Source organism: Phytophthora sojae, assembly GCF_000149755.1.
Source record: "Phytophthora sojae unplaced genomic scaffold PHYSOscaffold_2, whole genome shotgun sequence".
NCBI classification, from domain to species: Eukaryota; Oomycota; class Peronosporomycetes; order Peronosporales; family Peronosporaceae; genus Phytophthora; species Phytophthora sojae.
In genome coordinates, this window is record NW_009258116.1 from 2,662,452 (window position 1) to 2,684,003 (window position 21,552).

A 21,552-nucleotide genomic window follows, 5' to 3' on the forward strand; every position below is an offset into this window, starting at 1 on the left:
CTACTTTTGGTGCATCGTCGCGGTCAGAACTTCTGGCCCAGAAGCACAGCAAGCAGCCACAGTGACGCACCTTTAATCGCAGATGAGCTCAAAGGGCTGCCTTGAGTATTTGCTGCTGTCGCTACCTCTGCATCCAGGTTAAGCGTTTGGCCGTCCTGGTCGACGCACCGCACGAACATGGCGTTCCCGATCACACTGGACTCGTAGGCAGCCGGGCACTCACTGTAAGTGCTGGGATCGTCGGTCAACCCAACGTAGCAGCCCATGTAGCTAAACTCGACCTTGCCCGTTTTGGTGTACCAGTTCCTGCCGCATTCTGTCCGCGTGACATCAGTGGATCCATCTTCATTGATGACTGTGTAGTTGCGGCACTCGCACTCGTCGGGGGTCGAATAATGAGGGTCTCGGCAGCCTTGCCGTCTGCATCGCCGCACACACCTCCCTCGCAGCCGCGCTTGCACATGTCCGAGGTCACTGACAGGACGTTGTCCACCTTGCCGAGGCCGGGTTCTAGTCGCTTTACGTTTGTTGCGGTCATTGCCGCCTTGTTGGCCACCTTTGCGGCACTTAGCGCGGATGTTGCAGTGCTCTCGCACGCCTTCAGAGTGTTGAGCTCGGAGCATTTTGGCGCCGCCTGGCCTGACAGTCCCTTGTAGCAGTTCATGAGATCATTCACCTTGTCGTGGATGATATCGACGCCGAAATCGACCACGAAACCCACCGGGTCGTCCGTGAAGGCGCTGACGACGTCGCCCATAGCTTTTGCGATGTCGTCCAGCTTGATAGCGGTGACCATGGCGAGTGCACAACCGAGATAGTTCTTTGGGTTGTTGCAAAAGACCTTTCAGGACGGGCAGGTGATAGTCCCCCACCAACAGTTCTCAGCGCTGGACGCTTGGAGCGCGTAGAAGGCTTCGATGGAGCTTCCATTGACAACGACTCCGGTGAACGGGTCGGAAGCCCCGCTCACACTTCCGTAGGTCGATGCGGAGCCGGAGGTGGCAACAGACGCCGCGAAGGTCTTGCCGAAGACGCAGGAGGTAGTTAGGACGAGTGTTGGTTGCAGCATTCTTGTTGTTGAAGCTTGACTGGAAGTGGGGGGATTGAATAATGCGATGGATGAAATCATAGCAAGCACTGTACCTGTTAATGCAAGCTAGGGCGAGGACGTGAAATGTGAACGAACGAGGACGTTGACGTTTTCCAGAGCAGACAGGTTCATCTCGTTGAAGAAAAATAGCGACTGCATGAGGAACAACCCAGATTACGAATTTATAGTGACGAGTGATATTGACGGGTTATCTACCCTTCCGCAGAGTGAGTCCGGGGCCCGGTCTCTTGTCGATAAGTATCCAGTCGAAGACCCCAGGCAAATAACAGTCATTGCCCCACGACAAATTCAAAGCCATACGCAACCAGCGGAAAAGAGCAACCGGCTGGTAATGCGGCAGATGATGAAGATAGCGTGTATGAGCCAAGCAATGCGGAGGAAAGTGACGTGAATGATGACGATGTGGACCCCCCGAATCGGTTTTTCAGAAAGCGCGTGTCAAAAAATGATCCTCTGATAGTGTGGACCGATCTCGAAGATGACGATCACCCCCGAACAGTGCACGTTAACCCTGTGGATTTGGATAGCTTGCAGACTGGTGCTTGGTTGACCCAAACTGCGCTGGATTATTTTATCTGTCGCTATATGGAGCGAGTTAAAGGATTAATCCGCGTATGTGACTCGGAGTTGTACGTATTGATGGAGACTGCACGATTCACGCGAAAGCCGAAACGAAGACGCCGACTGTTGGCTGACCTAGTCGCATTGTTTGACTGGTCGGCCTACCAGTATGTGCTTCTCCCAGTATCGGGTCGCAACCACTACAGCGTTTTGGTAATTGAGAACCCATGCACCCGGGGCCAACAAAAGTTTATCACGTCAACTCGATGAAAAATGCTCACAGCTCGGCGTATGCTTTTGACGTTCTGCAATGGGTCCTATCAGAGACCCATAAATCCCAAGCAGAATCTTCGGCTCCGTTTGAGTGGAGCACCTTTGTCCATTTGACCAAGCCCCAGCAATCAAATTGCATCGACTGTGGAGTTTACGTGCTCCATTACATGGATGGGATTTCAAAACACATTGCAGCCGAGAAGCCTGGATGGATCGAGGAGAAGATCGCCGCGTGGACAGGGGGTGATTTCGGCGTCAAGAAGGCAGCAGTATACCGAGCTAAGTTGTATAGGACTATGATTAATTGTAGCACCCGGTGAGTAGAAACACAATCAACTTCTTTTTAACACGGTTCCGGTTATTGACGTTATGGCTCAATGCAGCAAGTATCGGAATATGTAGTACCGCAAAACATCACTGCGGTACCTACCGCAATACATCACTGCGGTACCGCACTGCAATACTGCTGTACCGCATGCATTGCGGTACCGCGTAGGATAACTGCGGTTCAAACAATACCCACGGGCTAATAGAACGGAGGTGCGTTCGTCATGTTTTTCTGTGGTCGATACTCGACTGCTTGGCGATATTCTCAAGTGCACTTCATCTTGTATGTATTCAACTAGATTTAGCGTTGCTTCACTGTCAAACTGTGATTCCTCGCGCGTCATCCGTAGGACTACGGTGAACACATACGTCCGACTATTGACGAGTTCTGAAATATTGCAAGATACGGTTGGCATCGCGGGGTGTGGTCTCAATCGTTGGGGCTGGGATCGGAGATACTAGTCGTGGAAACGGAGCAGCGAGATACAGCAATAGCTTGGACAGCATCGTTGATCTCGCCCGCATGTTTCGCTATCCAGTTCAGAAATTTGTTATGGGTACGCCGCTACTCCTCCAATACTTGCACGGCTCGATTAGTTGCATTGACGTCAGACACCCGAGCCGACGTGGGAATATCATCTGCAACCGCAGCGACTAAGCTGTAAATTCGCCGCCCTCTATTGAAGAACCGTCGTTCGTCCGCACTACACCACTTTGTGCCAAACTGATCCTCGAGATCTCGGACAGCTCTGGCGCCATCTAAGCCGACCGACCATTCTTTCCACAAGTCCGGCACAGTAGCCAACCCCCGCCGAAGTTTATACTTTGTCCGATCACTTTGCACGTCAATAGCTATCGGCGAAGCTGACGGCACTACATGAGCGGTATCGCCGTCGCCTTCGCGCCCACCAGATAGAAGCTGAACTTGTACAACAGCAGTGCCGCCTTGCAGAGGTGCCAACACGCGCATTACGTCACTGAGGCTACCTTGAACCGTCCGCATGGTCGAGCAGACTTGAGCTAAAGAACTCTTGAAATCCTGGTGTAGCCCGTCGATTTTGGCGTCTAACACCGGTACAGCTTTCTGAAGACGCTGTTCAGTTGGATCTTCCATTGCATCAACAGCTTGCATAACCTCACTTTTAAATTCCGTGAACTCCCGGGATTGAAATATGCTGTGCTGCCAAATTGGGTGCGTTGGTGCGGATTTCTGCAAAAAAAATATAGCATCCTGGAGGACGACCTTACGGAGATATTGGAGCAACTCGAGAAAACCTCCGGCCGCAAGCGATTATTCCGCTGTTCCTGAAGCAATGGCCTGTTGCCAAACCTCCACCTGCGGAAATACCATACTCTGCAATGCTAGCGGGGGATCAACAGAAGCTCGGGCAACAAAAAAGCTCCCAATACTCGGTTCAAAACCGGCAAGTGTGCGCATCGCCTGCCTCGGAAGAGATGTGAGGTAACATTTCTCCATTGATTGGCCGTTCCATCGACCCAAACGACGAATCTGGGACTCACTTGCGCCTCCTAAGTCCGCCATATGCGATCCGGATCCGCGACCAACGTGAGTTTTCGCTTTGCTGTGGACGCCGACATGTTTCAACGCCGCTGTGATAGCTGCATTGTGAACTTTGTACGACATTGGTTTTGTGGGGTGTTTACCTGTTTTCAAGAGCTTTATCGGATACCAGCGCTCTGAAGACGTAAAGTCGGGAAATGCCTCGCCATCCACATGCCAACGCCAAAACAAGTAAAATCCAAGAATTACATGGGGGCAGATCTCGACATGCTTATTGCGCATACAAGCGCCGACTTCAATGCGCCCCACTTGGTTAGTTTTACCCTGTCGCATCACCAACCAGAGCCCTGCATGACGTGTAGCCCTCGTTTTCGAGAACAATCGAGTGTAAGTCTGCCAATTCCATCATTCGCGCCGACTCTCCTCTCATAAGGGCGTAGTGGCTCAGTAGAAAAGCAACCAAATTCCGCCAGTTTTTGCCTGAATCGCGTGTCGATGTCCAGAAATACCGAGCTACCTCCTTAACTTGATCGATTGTCGTATAGCCATCCAGTAGTGTATCAGCTCCACGGTCCTCAAAAATGTTCCGCTTCCTCTCGTCTTCTTCGTACTCTGTCAACTTCAATAGGGTCGTCACAGCTTCGTCTCTGGGGGAGGGATTGCTGTTCACTTTAGCCCAAGATTCCTGCTTCCATAGGTCAACCATCGCAGCAACGTAGGAGTTCACAGTAGAACGTCCGACGGTTTCAATTCTGTCGCTGGGTGTACTTCCACTCTTGTGGCGCTTGGTCCGGCCAATTACGCGCTCTTGTAGGAAGAGATGGAGCTTCTCACCAGTAACTGTAAACCGGGTCTGGTTATTAAATGCTGCTCCTTTTTCCGAGCACCAGTCTAAAAACTCCTGCTGCCGACTGCTGTATGCTCTCTGCGTGTTCTTAGGTCGAAGGTTAGTGGCCTTCTCGAAGGTCCGCTGGACAGACTCCTTCAGGGCGACCTGCATTCGAGTCTCTGCCTCCGTGCTGCCCATTGTTCCAAGCTGTCCCCTGCACTCGAGTCTCTTCTTTCCGTGCTGGCTTGGTGCGCGTCTAGCGGCTTGGTCCCTAGCCGCAAAATTAGACGTAATTTTGCCCAACCAGCATCTAGAAGACCCCTCGTCAAATAAACAGTTATTTCACCCCCAAAATGTGAGATAACTACAATGATTTGATCGAAAGCCACCAGTGCTGACCGGTCCCGGTCCGGACCCCAGTGGTGATAATGTGCCTTGCATGCTTTCTGTCTAAACAACGACGTAATTCGTTGTTTTAGCAAATCACGGTGATTTTCCCATCATTGAGTTAGGAGGCTAACTCGTCGATTTAAGATAGAATAGCTGCTAAGACAACGAGTTAACGTTGAGTTATGCTCTCTTTCGTTGAATGGCTGGAGTAAATCCGACAATACTACGGCCCTGGCATTAATTCCAACTCGCTCGCTTTGTCTGATTGTTTTCTAGTCGATGATTGACATGCGTTGGCAATCTATCGTACTAAACTACGTCTACAATATGAAGAACATCCCTGTTTTTATATCGAGGAGCTGCAAGCAGCTTTAAAGTCAGCGTTTCCTGCACTACCAAACATTTCTGGTAGAAATTTTCTACCGCTACTATATGCCGTGCTCTGAAATTCGAGCTTGGTTTAACGCGCAAGGCCACGACGAAGAGCGAAAGAAAACGTCCCCGCCGAAATCGGTGCTTACTATTATTCAAGGAGTTGGCGCCATTCTATCCGGGACCTTATCAGTTTGTTTTCTTGCAGCGACAACCGATTTATTCTTGCAGTGGCAACCGCTCCGTTCTGGTTCTGCGTTGTGCTTGGTACTGGCGTTAACTTTAACTTAGAGTTAGGCTGCGAGATATGATCACCGGGAAGGATTTGCTTGTTGGTTTCGAGCCCTTAATCGCATGCCAAAGTTCATGCAAAGCACAATACATATTGTGGAAACCGATTAGATTGTCCGAGCGGATTAGCTGATAAAGCAGCGTTCATGAGGGATTTGACTAGTAGTAAATTGGGGAAAAACTAACGAGCACAATTTTTTGTTGTGCTGGCTTCAATTTTGACAGCTGGGCATTACGTTCAGTGTTGCTGCTGCAACCTAGTGCATTAGATTACAACAATGCCGTCTACCACATTGCAGCTACCACATTGCAATCTACTACGCTGCAGTCTACCAGCTACCACAATGCATGCAGCTAACCCATCGCAGTATACACGTTGCTGTCGGCTGAGATGCTCGATTATTACCAAATACACTTCGCCTGGTCTATCTACTGTAGATGTCGCTTCACATCAAAGTTGAAATGTTTGTTCTCCATCAAAGTTTTGGAGACTCAACTGCGCAGCTTACCCCACCATTATTCAATTTGGAGGAGTCTTCGCACATCGCGTCAAGGAACGATGATATCGCAATTTTCTGCGCGTCGCCGCGGTTGTCATGATCTCCCGGGCTGGACTGATGCGAGCCGCAGATGCGCGAGGGGAGACTCAATGACGCCGTGACGACGTCAGAAGAAGGCGTCACCATATTGTCGGGTACTGACCAAGAGCTCGAAGGGCAAGGTTCCTACAAGACGGGGCAATCCTTTGCTTAACGGCACCGACCCGAGGAGAGAAGGATGCGGTGGTGTTCCTGCTACGGGCGATGGTAGGGCTCTCAGCGGTGAAGAGGTGTTCGCGCTAGACGTACTTGAACCTCACAACTCTGCCGATAAAGGTAAAAAAAAACATCTTGAAACCATGATTCTACAACTGGTAGACTGTTCGGTTGCTAGTGTTCCAGCGTGAACTTATGACAAGAGAGTTTAGCCACTGTATCGCCGGAATTGAGTCAACCCGAAACCTGTCCAACTTGCAGACCGGCGAAGAGGAGAATGCTATTGCCCAACAAGCGACGACGCCAAAGAGGAAGCGCTATTGAGCGATCAATTCAAGAGATGCTACAAAAGTCGGTACGCTATCGCAGACGAACAGGCCCTTTCAGGGACTGGGATTGGGTCGGGAAGAACTATGACGATGTGCTGGTTGCAGCAGACTATAAACTGGGTGCGGACAAGGAAACCAGCGGTCCTACTAAATGCGCCAATAGAAGTTCTAGCCGTCCCGCTAAGAAGTAGAAGATACGTCGCAAGTAAACATGCAACCAATAAATGATTGCTGCAATGTGGTAGTCGTGATGTGGTAGACTGCAGTCTTGATTGCAAAATGGTAGCTCTCAATGTGGTAACTTCAATGTGGTAGCTAAAATGCGGTAGCTGTAATGTAGTAGCTACAACGCAGTAGCTGCATTGTGGTAGCTGGTAGACTGCAGCGTAGTAGATTGCAATGTGGTAGCTGCAATGTGGTAGACGGCATTGTTGTAATCTAATACACTAGGTTGCAGCAGCAACACTGAACGTAATGCCCAGCTGTCAAAATTGAACCTTCTCTTGGCGAGCACAACAAAAAATTGTGCTCGTTAGTTTCTCCCGTAAATCGAGGATTCCTATGATTTCATATGGCATCGGTATACAGATAACGATGGAAAAATACGCTCCACCAAAAAATACGCCATGCGACAAGTCCCGACTTCTGATCCGATACAAAACAATGTTTGTATTTTAGCCAATCAGACGAACACGAGCTCGTATGTCTTACCAACCATTACTACAAAAAATTACTGGCACGGAGAGCACCGCGAAGCATGGCGTGACAAAAAGCATGGCGTGACAAAAAATTACTGGCACGGAGAGCACCGCGAAGCATGGCATGGAAAGTGTTCGCTGTGGTGGACCCGTTGCCAGCGAACACTACGTCCACTTGCCAGTCCCTCGACGTAAACGTGATGGGCCCGCTGAAGTCGGCCCTGCGCAGTACATGGGCTTACCGCAAAAGCCCCAAAACGGCAAAAGAAAAGCGCCTTGATATTATCGAACGCACTATCATAGCCTGGAACAGCCTTGATGAGGACATTGTAGTTGAGAGTTTTGAAAAGGCGCTTCCTCAGCACTTTGAAGGTCTGGAATTCTTGTAGCCACAACAATACACCCCACCTTTTCTTTGTCACGACCGTAACTTCCTTGTCGTCTTTTTCTACATTATTGACCTTTCTCTAGGATTAAGACCTCACTTTTGACCAATCAGCTCAACTGGCGTATTTTTTGGTAGCTACCTGTTTACTATGGAGGATAGTGGTCAGTGCTGGCGTATTTTTCCGTGGTCATCTGTAATCGGTGTAAGGTTAATAAAATAGGGGCTGCCTCATTACCGCCTGCAATGCGAGGAACGACCACTTACCGCCACGAGCTACTGTTTCGCGTGCCTACTAACGAGGAATAGCATCGCGTGCATTAAATACGCTTCTGTGAGCAGTCGATATGTGCTGCTATCTATTTATCAAGTTGTGAAGTCATGTATTTGCGATGTCATTTCTCGTCAGCATTAGCGTTTGTCGGTTTTACTTTAAATCGGCCGCCAAATGCCGAGTGGGTGTCGGACATTCGGGCTGATTAGCATGCAAATCAGCCGTCCAAGGCTTTGTAAGTCGTGGAGTATTGTGCCTTTCGGTCATTTTGCCAAGTCCTACGTAGGACTTTGGAGGTCAGTTAATCTGAGGTTGGTGGTCTCTAAATCTGAGATGCAAATCTCGGACGAGTCCGATGAGTGGTCTCCTGGAGTCTCTCCGTTCAATGGACTCCGGTTGGAGTCCAAGTCAAGCAATCTTTGTTTGGGGAAGCAAGCAATGCCGGAACCCGCGAAGGCGAATGGCGACGACTGGAGTGTTTAACGTATCGACTGCACCGTGTTTTCTCTGCGTTGACATACACCGTATTAGAGTCAGCTCGTATGAAAGTCCTGCCACAAGACTTGGTAGGAGTCCTTCGTAAGACCTAAACCCCCGAATGCCGTGAAAATGGGCGACATTCGGGCTTTCGGCTGTTTGTAGGACCTGCGCAAGTGCTTCCATCGGACTAGCAATTCTTGGTCCTAATTCCCTACGAGGGACCTGCTAATCTGCTCCGATAACCTAACCCCATCTTAGTAGGTAGCTGTTTTACACGTCCGATTTGCCAAAACAACTGAAAAGCACAATAGCTAAATCAGCTTGCCACATGGCGATGAACGCACAACAGACTGCTCTGTCAAATCAGAGTACAAATCTTAGGTTGTCGATCTAATTAGGAGGTCAGATTTGCTAAATCCGACTCGATTAAGCTTAATCATCTGCTTAATCAACCGATTTATATTCCAATTAGACAATATAATCGGTTGCCACAATAGTTTCAAAGTTTTTAACTAAAGTGGACTTCTTAGCGGACCCTTTCGCTCGGCCAACCACCGACACAAAGGAGACAAAGCAGCATTCAAAGAGAGTTTTCTGATCAACTGTAGTTCGGACTCCGAACTTCGGAGATACGCTGAACGTCAACTTTAAAAGATCAATGCACTTTGTACATGTAGAAGAAGTGATACTGTTCGCGTTCATATTATCAACAAAGAGGCTACCTAACTAACTTGACGCAGGCTTTAGCGTATGCGTGACAATGTCCACAGGTCGCATGTGCCGCACAAACACCATGCAGGCTCTACACACGATGACCGAGTGGTCTGTGAGCTTGAGGCGGCGTTCGTCAATCGCCTCGAGGGTTTTCTCCACGCGGCACTTGGCGCACGTGGGCGACACGCACAGCACGCATGCGGTCTTGTCGTCCACGTCGCTTCCCCGCATTTTGCGCTTCTCGAGACACAGCTTGCAGTTGTCTTTGGCCGACGGAGACGCCTGTCGTTGGAGCTGGCGCCGCTGCGCCTTGCAGTTGGCGATGCACCACTGCAGCTTCTTCATCTCCGCGAGCTGCGGCGCCACCCACAGGTCCATCGTGGACTTCCACGTGGCCGAGACCACGACTTTGTTGAGCAGGGCGCTCTGCGTCTCGATGTACGTCTGCACGAAGACGTCGACGATGCCCGGCTCCTGCTGCCTGAAGATGGCCGCGTACATGAGCGGCGTGCGCATCGACCCGGGCAGTGGCGGACACTGCGGGAGGTTGGCCGGCTGCACCACCTGGTACCCGATGCGGTCGCTGTTGCCGCGCGTCATGGTTCCCTTAGACGCGAGCGTCACGAAGTCTCGCGGTGACGAGACGGTTTTGAGCGGCCAGCCGTGCTTGAAGGCCATCCACTGGATGCCCATGTACTGGAATGGGTCCGCCTCGGTGGGGCCAGCGAGCTCCGCTAAGACGGCGCAGTCCACGGGCTTCATGGCCAGCATCTCGTTGCGGTCTCGGAGACTGGCGATGATGGGCGTCTCCACGCCGAGCATGACCTCGTCCAGCTCGCCCTCGATAGTCCCGACCATGAGGAACACCATGGGTTTTTTCCAGTCGCTGCCGAGGAGGTTGTCGTCCCGGTGCGCGCTGTTGCTGCGCTCGATGTAGAGCGACGCGTTCGCCTGCGTCTTGAGCTGCTTCCAGCGGTTGCTGTCCAGGTCGGAGTGGTGCCGCGGCGTCGTGGGGCGACCCATGTTCTCCTGGCCGTCGCGCTCGTCGTAGCTGCGCAGCGTCCGGTCCAGCAGCAGGAAGGAGCGGTCCCGACAGTTCTGCTCCTCCTCGGGCGAGAGCTCCAGCGCCTGGAAGGGGACGCCCTGGGAAGCCATGACGTCTTCGGTCCTGCAGGCCGAATCGATTGTGCCACCATGGCCGCAACCGGCAGAGCGCGAACTGCTGCTACACAGAGAGCTTGGCGGCTGGAACTTCCAGTGCGAGCAGTGCCCGGAGCCATGTGTCGACGTCCAGACAGTCCAAAGTGATGTCAATGCCCGGGCTTTGGGCCAAAGTTTGGCGATGGCGAACTGGGAGGCGGCTCGCTTGATTGGCGCCGATGGGATACGAAGGCGCGATGGGATGTTAAAGCGCTCTGCCCGAGGAATTTCCATAAATCAGTGATTTTCACTGAGATTTGACAACATGATTGTGATAGTTTGCACTTACAATTTGCAAGTCAAATGTAGACATATAGTAATACTAGAAATAGTACATGTAGATAGTATGTTACCTACTACAACTAATACTACATAATATAGTATCACTGTCGATGTTCTTAGTACATACTCCGGTTGCTACGGTACAGTAGACAGGCGACCCCAACCAGTGGCACTTACGTGATATCTGAACTATGCTTGAAGCGCATACCCCCTTCCTTCCTAGTTTTTGGTTTTCATGCATCGATAGTAGCTTCAGATGAAATATGTTATCTTTAATAGACCAAGGTTTTGTGAAGCAAAGTACCCAGCCCTATAAAAGTGATAAAGTAGCAATGAGGACAGCCTTGCGGAATGCCAACCGCTTCAACTCCGCTACAGATCCTCCGTCCACGGGTCCACGGATCCTGCAATCTCAGGAATGAACCGCGTTCGAGTTGAGCGAGATTGTGTTGTGCGAGTTAAGATTGGGTCCGCAGAAGATGATAATGGTCGACGGGCGAAAGGCTCATAAACATCCTGGTAGGCTCTTCGTCAATGTAGCAGGAGATGCGTTGTAATGGAAACGCAAATTTACATACCACAGATACTGTAGGTAACAGGTAAGCCGTAGATTTCAGAGCTTCTTCGTGCAACGCGCGCGACTTTGTATCTCGTTGAATTGCGATAGCGATAGTGACTGCGCCGCCGTGGTGAAGATGCTCACACTAAGTTCTATAGCTATCCCAGCCTATGCATAGCTCTCGTCTTCATTTGATCGGCTACAAATAATCGGATGTAGGTTGCACTAGCAGCTTTACTCCTACCCCAGAATAAATGTAGTATGTAAATAGAGCCATCTTACCAAAAAAATAAACGCAGGTCGTGTAAAAGTCTCGTTGAGGATGATATTATATTGTGCTGCGATATAGTAACTACTACTAGTGTATTGGCAACTTATAAAGTGGCGGATTCCTACAACGTAGAAAGACAAAGTACTTCCGCACCCACCTGCAAACATTGTGTGTGTCACAAGGTTTTCGGTTCATGTTCTTAGTTTAATATGTCGGATCCCATCGGTACTCAGTTCTTTCAGGTCTCTTACCGCGGCGACTCTGCTCGGTTGTGAAGGGGGGAAACATGTCGACGCATAGTTAAGTAGGCTACGGCCTTCGTCGTGGTGTCTGCTTCCTTCCAATCGACTGGGCAGTGTTGGCAAAAAAAATATCGAACCGATTTTTATTTTGGACCTCTGTACAAAACACGGCCATTTACCTGTCCAAACCGATTTGGTGTGACCGGGACTTGCTTGTTATTCATGACTCCATAGAAACATGAAGTCACGTGGGACATGGCTACAAAAATAAAAATTCTAAAATATTTTTTCAGATTTTTATCCGCGATAAAAATATTTAAATATTTTTTTTGCCAACACTGGACTGGGGCCTCACCCTCGCGGTACACTTCGAAATAATATAGTAATCGAAAGAAGCGAATAAATACTACTGTAGTATTACTATTTACCAAATCACTGAGTCAGTAGTTTCAGGCTATCACAATCATTTTGTCAAATCTCAGTGAAAATCACTGATTTATGAAAATTCCTCCGCTCTGCCCTAATCAGTTAGTTGCCTGACTCATCGACAAGGCCACAGACGCTGGAACGCTGAATGCTCATGGTGTCGTGTCCAACATGGCAACGGATGCAGCTTATCAATTGATTTACTGTACTCGTCAGAACTGGACGTCGCCGTGCTCGTCCGTCACGACGCTGTCGTCTTGGTCAGGGGCACGCCGGAGAGGGCCCCCACGCTACGCACGCGGCCGGCAGTGCTGGTCTTCATGTAGCACGTGGGTCCTGCCGGGTCCAAGTTGACGAACGTGTAGGCGTTGCAGCCCTCGGTCTGCTGGCACAGCGAGCAGCAGAGCCACGGATACAGCGTCAGCGCGCTGCTCAGGTCGTTGCCGTAGTAGTCGACGTCCGTCTCAAGCTCGCCGCAGCCGTCGGGGAGGCCGATGCACTGGTAGTAGTACGTGTTCCAGGGCTGGCAGTAGCTGTCCGACTCGCAGCATGTCGTCCCCTGGGCGTTGCCACAGTACTCACCCTCGGCTACAGAGCACTCGGCTGCCGGTGTGGGCGTGGGCGTGGCTGACGCGGGCAGGAAGGCCGAGACAACAGTGAGATCGTCCGATGTCGTGTAGTTGGTGCTTGTCCCCGCTGCGCTCTTGAGCAGACAGCGCTTGACGCCTTCGCTCTTGGACACGTAGAGCGTGTAGAGCACACAGCCTTCGTCCGCCAGTTGCGCGCAGTACGCGCAGCACTCGTCCGCCGAGTCGGTGGAGAACTCGTAGATGGTGTAGTCGTCGAAGAACACGCCTTCCAGTAGCTCATTGCACGCAGATGGAGTCGCTGTCGACGGGGATGGAGTGCTGGTTGTTGCAGGCGCCGGCGCCGACGTGGCGGAGACCATGAAGGCCGACACCGTCGTCACGCTGGAGCTGTCGGCGTAGTTGGTCTTCTCGCCTGCGCCGCTCTTCAGATAGCAGAGACTCTGGCCCGTGCTGGACGAATGGAAGTACGTGTACAGCACGCAGCCGTCGTAGGCAGTGCAGAGCTCGCAGCAGGCGGCCGCGTCGCTCACGGCCGAGGTCTGGAGGTTGAAGCCGTGGTAGTAGATGTTCTTGAGCTGCGAGCCGCACGTCAAGCCAGAGGACGCAACGGGGGGCGATGGTGTGGACGTTGCTGCGGTGACATCCTCCGTCCCACCGACGCTGGCGCTTCCGGACCCTGCAGCGGCGTCCAAGAGGCAGTCGAGGGTCAACGCGATTAGCATCAAGAGCTTCATCTGTGCCAAAGCCATCGCAGACGTCAAGCAAATGTAGGGGTGACCTCCGCTCGACCAGCCAGCCCTCCAGCCAACTTCAAGCAGTGGCGACAACTATCGGAAGGGACTTCAAACACAGTCTCCGATATCGTGGCACTATCCTAGCCAGGAAGGTTGAGCAGTCGAGTTTGACGCGCGTTGCTGGCAACTTGCTGCTGCAGTCGCTGCTTGTGGTTCAGTCTCGCGATGTCTCTGGGCCGGAGTTGCTGCACGAATATCAAGCACGGCGGACACACCACTACGACCTGGTCCGTCAGCCTCGCGCTGTCGTCGTCGAGCACTTTGATCTTCCGCTCGACGCGGCATGGCCAGCAGGTCGTCGACGCACACAAGACGCAGCAGTTCTTGTCGTCCTGGTCCAGGTCGCTGCACTGCTTCATCACGGCGTGCCTACCGAAGCAATGCTTGCAGACACCCAGAGTCGATCCAGACGCGCGTTGTTGCTGCTGCTTGAACTGCCTCGAGCTGCGGTTGGCGATGCACCACTGCAGCTTCTTCATCTCCGCGAGCTTGTCGGCGCCCCAGAAACCCAAATTCCCCTTCAACGTGACCGACACGATCAACTTGTCCAGGATCGCGCCTTGCGACTCGACGTACGTGTGGATGAAGACGTCCACTACGCCAGGCTCCTGCTGCTTGAATATGGCCGCGTACATGACTTTGCCCCGCAATACCGCCCCGGGCAACGGCGGACACTGCGGGAGCCTCGCGGGCTGCGTCACCTCGTAGCCGATACGGTCTCCGTTCGCCCGCATCATGGTCCCGGTGGCCGCCAGCGACACGAAGTCTCGGGGCCGCACCATCGTCTTGAGCGGCCAGACGTGCTCGTACACCATCCACTGGATCCCAAGGTACTGGAACGGATCCTCTTGTGTGGGGCCCAAGAGCTCCGCCAGGATGGCGCAGTCCACCGGCTGCTTGGTGAACAGCTCAGTCCGCATGCGGAAGCTCGTGACGTCGGGCATCTCGATGCCGAGCATGATTTCGTCCAGATCGCCGCGGATCGTCCCTGCCGTGAGAATCACCACGGGGTCCTTCCAGTCTCCACCTAGGAGGTTGTGGTCGTCGAGCGCGCATTTGTGGCGCGCTGTGTAGATGGACGCGTCCGCCTGCGTCTTGAGCAGCTTCCAGCGCGTGTTCTCCAGGTTCGAGTGGTGCAGCGGAGCCGCGCGGCGGCCTTCATCTCCTTGGCCATCGCGCTCGTCGTAACTTCGCAGCGTCCGGTCGAGCAGTTGGAAGGACCGGTCTTGGCAATGTTGTCTCTCGTCATCCGAGAGCCTCAGGGCTTGGAAAGGTACGTGGCGTGAGGACATATCGGTACACAAGGCCGATCGAGTTGTTTGCTCTCTTTGAAAGTGAAGAGGGGGAAGAAGACATCTCACCGCACATCGCATCGAGACCGAATCGACTGGACATTGATCAGATACCTAGCCAGGACGTGACACGGCTATGATGATGGCGACTTCCCAAACGGGCAAGTTAGAGCAAGCCGATGGGGGAACGCAGCGCCTTGATTGGCGAGAGCTGCTCTCCGTTCGGACGAGCGGTGACGTGTTCGGTCCCCATCACTGTATGACAGTGCTTGCAACCGTACGGCGGCAAGGTTGATTGAGCATTCGCCTCCTCCTTGGTCTGCTTTGAATCAAAGTTTGATCCATAAAACGTTTGGATGAACGGTGCATGTAGTATGCGGGTGAGCTCTTGGCATCTCGATCGACATTACCCCACTGGCGGTAGGAGATCCTACCTCAACGCGGCCCGTGGAATGGTACGATTCGTACAATACGAAACAATCGGATGCCACGCCGTTGCCGTTGTGTGCTTCTGAACTACCAGTGCGGCTGTGTGTTTAACAGCAAGCCCACTATTGTACGCCAATAGCTGGTAAGCGCTGCAATGAGAAGAGCTGCTCATCTTTTCTTGTAATCTTACTCGGGCCATGTTATTATTTTGTTGCTACTGGTATCCGAATCGAAGGAGGCAGGGAAACTGTTGAGGGCGGCGCATTCTTAGCTGAAGATTGCTTGTGTTATTGCTACAGTATCCGATGCCTGTTAAAGACACGGGATCGCCCTTACTTTCAAGTATTTTTCGTTGATTTCCAAGTAACGAGTAATGTGCTACGTTCGTGAATGCCATCACAACAAACAATGCTTTTAGAGTAGAGTCAGTAGCTCGCTCACGTCCGCACACATGTGGGGCCTATCGTGCGGTTCGTCCTCGCAAACGGCCCAATGGTCATACTCGATATCAAGCGTGCTTTCGTTCACTTCCGTGAACTTGACCGAGTGGCCTCCCTCCACAACCCAGCGGACACAGGGGTCTTCCGCGGCGCGGCTTCTTGCGTTGTCACTCGAGTCCGCAGCAACTACCGGTACAACGAACCGAACCGATCGATTCTGTGCTTCGTTAACCGTCACCTGTCGCGTCACGAGCTGGAAGAAGCGCGTGTGCATATCGCCGGGAAGGTAAAATGATGGCTCACCACTCGAGAAGAGAACGCGGAAGCCATCCGCTTGCTGCCGTGACAGTGCAACCCAGGGCGAGTTGCAGATTAATGGTTGGATAGTGCGGGAGGAACGAACCTGTTGTTTCGGACTCGAGCTGACGGTATCCGTTCCGGAAAGCTCACGAAGGAACTCGTCACAGTTGCGCTGAATATACCCACGGAAACCGCGGTGGAGGTGTACGTGCTCCTGTAGAACCATGTTCTGCCTGACCAGGAGAGTGCTCTCAGTCCTGAGCCGCTGGAATGCGACCTCAATTGGCCGAGCCGGCGTGTCGCCAGAAGTTTCGGGTGCTACTTCAATCGCTGCGACTTTCGCCTTCAGCTCGTTCTCGAGTCGATCTTGTTCCTGTGTCATGACTGCAACACTCTCCTTCTTCTTGCGTCGATATAGCACCATTCGCTGTCGCTTGCGTCGCTCTTATTCAAGTTTGACGGCGTCCAGAATCGTTCCTTCCGAGTCTTTATAGTCGAAGTCGATGTCCATCAGCAGCGAGTTGAGAGGACAGGCTGCTGGCACCCATGGAACGAGGGGCTAGCGATCTTATCGCACTCCCTTGACGGAATAACTTGGAGGCACGTAGAAGAAGATTGCCTTTCTTAAACCATATTATTGGTGTCTGCCCGCCGTCCGTGCGCAGTAGTAGAACAAGACGCACAGGTGCGATTATTATAAGATGTCGACGTCTACAACAACAGACGGATGGTCTTAGCACCACACAACAAAAAGTTGACAGAAAAACACCTCTCTCTTTTGGCTATACGCAAGGGTTGACGCAAAAATGCACAATCGACAGATTACTCGAAAATGCGCTGAACAAGGCCCACTCACTTGCGCAGCCCACCTCCCATGCCGCCAAAGCCGCCGCTCCATCCGTTGCCACCCTGGTTCCCATTGCCCTGCGTTTTCGATCCAGACGTCCACGAGTTGCCACTGCTAGTAGTAGCAGCAGTTGAGCCAGTAGACGTCCACGAGTTGTCGCCAGCCGTCGTTCAGCCCGTAGTGGTGGTGGGGGGGCGCTAGTCGAGTCACCCGTCGTCGAAGAAGACTCCGTGGTGGTGGATTCGCTCGTCGTGGCCGACGGTGTCGTTGTCGGTGTCGCCGTCGATTCACTAGTCGAGGCTGTTGAAGTTGAAGCGGTCGCGTCAGCCTCGTTTTCGGTAGTCGTTTCGCTGGTGGTGGACGACGTGGTCGTCGTCGAGGTGGAGGAGCCGCTGGCGGGGCCTGTGAGAGGCACGCAGTCCTTGTACACCTGCCACACGATCTCGCTGTCCACGCCCTGGAAGGCCAGCCAGTAGAACCGCAGCATGCAGCCGCTGGTCGAGCACGACGAGTAATCCACAGGCGTGAACACCGACGCCGTCTCCTGAGTGCCGTCTCCGTACGCTGTCATGCAGTCGTCGTTCGAGAGCACCATCGTGTCGTCCAGCCATATTTCGCAGGGACCAACGTGCACCATGCCGCGCGAAAACGTGGCGTCTCCAGTCGTTGGGGGGTCCTTCGCAGTGACGTCCGGTCCGTGTAGCCGCAGTCAGCTCCGTAGAGCGAGGTGTCGCTGTCCAGCAGCGTGCGGATGTCGCTGTAGCCGTTCGAGGACTTGAGTGCAGTGTAGACTGACGTGAGGCAGTCGCTGTCGTCGCTGCTGCAGCTGTCCCAGTCGCCCGACCACTGGGGACTGATCTGCACGATCCAAGACGACGTGGCCGTGCCGTCGAACTCGGCCAGCGGGATGTACATGTAGCCGTGGGCGTCCACATGTTGCACGGCGACTGCCAGCGCGGCGGCTGCAACGGAGATGCTACTGGTGGAGACCATAGCGGACGAGAAGATGCGGCGTCAAGTAGGACTTGAACTGGAGGCGCCAGGGGAAATTCCCGAATGAGGTTGGGGGCGGCGAGGCTGAACTAGACAGCCACACCGGTCAACCGGGAAGTGAAGGGTGGGGTGTGCCCCAGTCAGCTAAATGCATTAGAGCGTAGAAAGCTGGTGATCTGTCGAGATGAAGACTTCCCGGATACCTTTCAGCTAGTACATGTACGCGCCGATTAGTTTCGAGCAAGATCGGGTATGAAGGGAGCGAAACCAAATGGAGTTGCTGGTCTCATGTAAAAACATACATGTTGTGTGCTTTGGTGGACTGGAATGCTTCAGTCTGGTGTGAGTGTATCTTTCGTCGGAGACCGTCAGAACCCCGCGATCCTATACACTTTCATGAGATGTGGGCGCTTTTATACAGTTTTGAGGATTCGAGTCGCGCCATCGTCGTGAGCGTACAACACAAGAATGATCGACATCTGCTGGGTGGGCGCCCACCGATACTAGTACACCTTTACGGGATCAACACGTTGAAGACATACGCTTCCGCACCGAGACTGGATCCGGTAGGACAGACCCATGCTAGCGAGTTGGTACCTCAACAGGTAAGCAGTTCTGACAAAGGATTGTGCTAAAGTGACAACATTTTATTCATACTTACGATATTTGCACGCTGTTCTCTTCTCTCTACTCTACCCTGTGCGCTTCACTCGCTTGTTGCTGCGTGGGCTGCTCCAGGACCACGACTTGTCCGAATTCGTATTCTTGGCCGCGCCCGCCAACTGCTGTGGCTCTTGGTTCTCTCCGTCCTCTTCCTCTTCGGGCTCTGCACTCGGCCGCTTTTCTCCGTGGCCGCTCCACCGAGGACTCTGCTTCGCCTGCTGTTGCGGGACATTCGTCGCTTGAAGCCAATCATGTGCTCGCACGTGGTCCGCTGAAGGTCGTTGTCGGGGGTCCACACGCAGCATCCAGTCTAGCAGAGCGCAGAGTTCTCGTGGTAGTCGGTCTTCGTGTCCCCACTGACGCAGCAAGGCGCACACCGACCCCCCGGGCTTGGACACGAGGCGGAATCTCGCATCGACGTCGCTCGCCTTCTCGAAGGGCGGGATCCCGGTCACCAAAATGAACAAAATGACCCCCAGCGACCAGATATCTGCGCGCAGTGCGTCGTAGCACACGTCCGCCCCCGCGCTCACGCTGTTGGGTCCTGTGTCGGGTCGGTAGGCAGGGCGAGAGACGACCTCCGGGGCCATGTACAAAATCTTGCCCACCCGCGCGCCGAAGCAGCGAGATCCAGTAGCACTGGCAAGTCCAAAATCGGCCAACCGACAGCGTCGGAAGCTGTCGAGCAGCACGTTCTCCAGCGACAGGTCGCGGTGCGCCACGTTGCGCGCGTGCAGGAAGCCGACAGCGCTCGCAATCTGCTGGAAGCACGCGCGCGCCATCGCCAGCGGCAGGCCACGCGGTCGGCCGTCGCTGTCCGTTTGGGCGCTCACGTGAGCGAACAAGTCTCCGTACGGGCAGTAGTCGAAGAGGAGGCAGCGCGTGTTGGTGGCGCAGTCCACGAAGTCCTGTTGGAGCGTGAGCAAGTGGCGGTCGCCTCCCGAGGCTGCGCGGGTGTCGTCCTCGGCCCCGTTGCACCACACGGGGCTCACACTCCAGCTACAGTCTGCTTCTTGCTCCTCATGCTCCTGCTCCTCCTCCTGGTTGTCTCGAGTCTTCTTGCCGCCCGTCGAGTAGTAGACGAGATTCCGCCCGAGCTTCCGCAGGATCTGCAGCTCCGTGTCCCCGTCCTCTTGCACGAAGGGCCCCGTCACGGCGCGACGAGCTTTCACGTGCGGCCGACTCATGACCTTGAGCGCGTAGTAGCGGCCGGACGTGCGGTGGCGCACCAGCATCACGCGCCCGTAGATAGCGGCGGCCAGGGGTCGGACGACGCTCAACGAGTCCATTGGCAGCAAGTGCGCGGGTTGAGAAGTGCTGCTCTGCCGGATTCGCCTTCTGATGCGACGCTCGACGGACGCCCAAATAAGCACCGGGTATGGTATTTCGAGAACGCTGTCAAACGTGGCCAAACATGGCCGACTACATGGAGTGATGAACGGCAGCCTCTACCTTCACCTCGGGGCGGAGACGCTCGCTGAAATAGCGCGGCAGCTCAGGGGAGCTCTCGTACTTGACTGTGGTGGTTAAAGTCGTTGGTGTACTTTACGGATCCCAATGGATTATGCTCAAGAGCTGATGTCATGCTTTGCTTGGCCGGTGCGCGCTCTCTCTGCGATGGATCGATGAGACTCCGTTAGTTTAGTTGAGGCCACAACTGCACAATACTCACCGTGGACGTGCAGGCCTGAAAGCATCGACGCCTAATCTAATGCCTCACCCGTTTGAAGAAGCCCTGGAGCTGACGGACGCGGAGGAGCAGGACTGCTACGACCGCGCCTTCCAGCTCTTGAACCGCACGCTGCGCAGCTATGACGACCGCGATCGGCAGGGCCAAGAGGGACAAGTATCCTCCACGCCTCTGCACCATTCAAAGCTGGACAGCAGTCGCTGGAAGCTGCTCAGGACACACGCCAACGCGTCGCTTTACCTGCAGCTGCAGCGCGACCATCGAGACGACGGCATCCTCGGCGAGGACTCGAAGGAACCGGTGGTGGTCCTCACGGCCGGGACGATTCAAGGCGAGCTGGACGAAGTCATGCTCGGCCTCAAGGCGCTGGACGCCAACAGCATCCGATACCGCACCGAGCTGCTCATCAACCACATCGCAGACGGAGCCGTCTTGGCCCAGCTCTTGGGCCCCACCGAGGTGGACCCGTTCCGGTTTCTCGGCGTCACTTGGCTCATGTACGAGCAGAGCTGGCCGCTCAAGTCGGTGATGCGGCCGCGAGACCTCTTGACGCTCACGTCCACCGGCACCATGACACGAGAGAATGGCGACCGCATCGGCTTCGAGGTGGTGCAGTCCATCAAGTTCCCGCATTGCCCGTTGCTATCGGGGATCGAACGCGACAACGCCACGTACGCCGCGATCTTCAAGCAGCAGGGGCCTGGCGTCGTGGACGTCTACATGTGCACGTACGTGGAGACTCGTGGCGCCATCATGGACAAAGTGATCGTCGGTTTTACGTGGAAAGCGGCGCTCAAGTTCTGGGACGCCCCGCAGCTCGCCGAGATGAAGAAGTTGCAGTGCTGTCTAGCCACCCGCGGGCTGGAGCGCCGGAAGGAGCAGGAACGAGCGTCTTCAACGTCGAGGGCGAGTGCTTGCAAGCGCTGCTTCGAGAGACCGAGCGTCATGAGGAGATTCAGCACCATTCACATTGGTCGCGGGGATAATAAGAGCAGCTGGTCCTGCGCGCTGTGTGCGTCGTCGGTCTGCTCCGACTGCCGAGTGGAGCGGACACTCAAGGTAGCTGGGACGAAGGATCAGCGTGTCGTTCTATGTCAGTCGTGCTTACTGCTCGTGCAGCAGCTTCACCCCGCAGAGATTGCAATGCTCAACAGGAAACACCGACCAGGACAATCATCATCTTGGCCCAATACACGGAGTTGCTCTAATAAATATGACGTGTA

At 53.8% G+C, this 21,552-nt stretch overlaps 10 protein-coding genes across 10 annotated transcripts; 3 read left to right on the forward strand and 7 right to left on the reverse strand.

Moving 5' to 3' along the window:
- Positions 1-23: 23 nt before the first annotated feature.
- On the reverse strand, positions 24-796 carry PHYSODRAFT_324749 (hypothetical protein; the record flags this gene model as incomplete). Its single annotated transcript, XM_009520549.1, has 2 exons — positions 24-316; positions 379-796. 2 exons carry the CDS (start codon positions 794-796, stop codon positions 24-26), a joined length of 711 nt encoding a protein of 236 aa, XP_009518844.1.
- Positions 797-1,899: 1,103 nt separating this feature from the next.
- PHYSODRAFT_413203 (hypothetical protein) lies at positions 1,900-2,244 on the forward strand (the record flags this gene model as incomplete). Its single annotated transcript, XM_009520550.1, has 1 exon — positions 1,900-2,244. A coding segment is annotated over one exon (345 nt), but the record flags the coding sequence as incomplete, so codon positions are not given.
- Positions 2,245-4,257: 2,013 nt separating this feature from the next.
- On the reverse strand, positions 4,258-4,794 carry PHYSODRAFT_420589 (hypothetical protein; the record flags this gene model as incomplete). The annotated part of the gene is made up of 2 exons (XM_009520551.1): positions 4,258-4,463; positions 4,530-4,794. Coding segments are annotated over 2 exons (471 nt in total), but the record flags the coding sequence as incomplete, so codon positions are not given.
- Positions 4,795-7,577: 2,783 nt separating this feature from the next.
- PHYSODRAFT_478224 (hypothetical protein) lies at positions 7,578-7,847 on the forward strand (the record flags this gene model as incomplete). Its single annotated transcript, XM_009520552.1, has 1 exon — positions 7,578-7,847. One exon carries the CDS (start codon positions 7,578-7,580, stop codon positions 7,845-7,847), a length of 270 nt encoding a protein of 89 aa, XP_009518847.1.
- A 1,476-nt stretch (positions 7,848-9,323) lies between these two features.
- Positions 9,324-10,466, reverse strand: PHYSODRAFT_254882 (hypothetical protein; the record flags this gene model as incomplete). The annotated part of the gene is made up of 1 exon (XM_009520553.1): positions 9,324-10,466. One exon carries the CDS (start codon positions 10,464-10,466, stop codon positions 9,324-9,326), a length of 1,143 nt encoding a protein of 380 aa, XP_009518848.1.
- Positions 10,467-12,532: 2,066 nt separating this feature from the next.
- PHYSODRAFT_485841 (hypothetical protein) lies at positions 12,533-14,967 on the reverse strand (the record flags this gene model as incomplete). Its single annotated transcript, XM_009520554.1, has 4 exons — positions 12,533-12,722; positions 12,792-13,512; positions 13,710-13,755; positions 13,867-14,967. The coding sequence occupies 4 exons, from the start codon at positions 14,965-14,967 to the stop codon at positions 12,533-12,535; spliced, it is 2,058 nt and encodes a 685-aa protein (XP_009518849.1).
- Positions 14,968-15,810: 843 nt separating this feature from the next.
- On the reverse strand, positions 15,811-16,560 carry PHYSODRAFT_324754 (hypothetical protein; the record flags this gene model as incomplete). Its single annotated transcript, XM_009520555.1, has 1 exon — positions 15,811-16,560. One exon carries the CDS (start codon positions 16,558-16,560, stop codon positions 15,811-15,813), a length of 750 nt encoding a protein of 249 aa, XP_009518850.1.
- Positions 16,561-16,988: 428 nt separating this feature from the next.
- On the reverse strand, positions 16,989-17,976 carry PHYSODRAFT_324755 (hypothetical protein; the record flags this gene model as incomplete). The annotated part of the gene is made up of 3 exons (XM_009520556.1): positions 16,989-17,097; positions 17,211-17,547; positions 17,634-17,976. The coding sequence occupies 3 exons, from the start codon at positions 17,974-17,976 to the stop codon at positions 16,989-16,991; spliced, it is 789 nt and encodes a 262-aa protein (XP_009518851.1).
- Positions 17,977-18,668: 692 nt separating this feature from the next.
- Positions 18,669-19,928, reverse strand: PHYSODRAFT_556208 (protein kinase; the record flags this gene model as incomplete). Its single annotated transcript, XM_009520557.1, has 1 exon — positions 18,669-19,928. The coding sequence occupies one exon, from the start codon at positions 19,926-19,928 to the stop codon at positions 18,669-18,671; it is 1,260 nt and encodes a 419-aa protein (XP_009518852.1).
- Positions 19,929-20,196: 268 nt separating this feature from the next.
- Positions 20,197-21,537, forward strand: PHYSODRAFT_295902 (hypothetical protein; the record flags this gene model as incomplete). The annotated part of the gene is made up of 3 exons (XM_009520558.1): positions 20,197-20,238; positions 20,285-21,422; positions 21,452-21,537. The coding sequence occupies 3 exons, from the start codon at positions 20,197-20,199 to the stop codon at positions 21,535-21,537; spliced, it is 1,266 nt and encodes a 421-aa protein (XP_009518853.1).
- Positions 21,538-21,552: the final 15 nt, after the last annotated feature.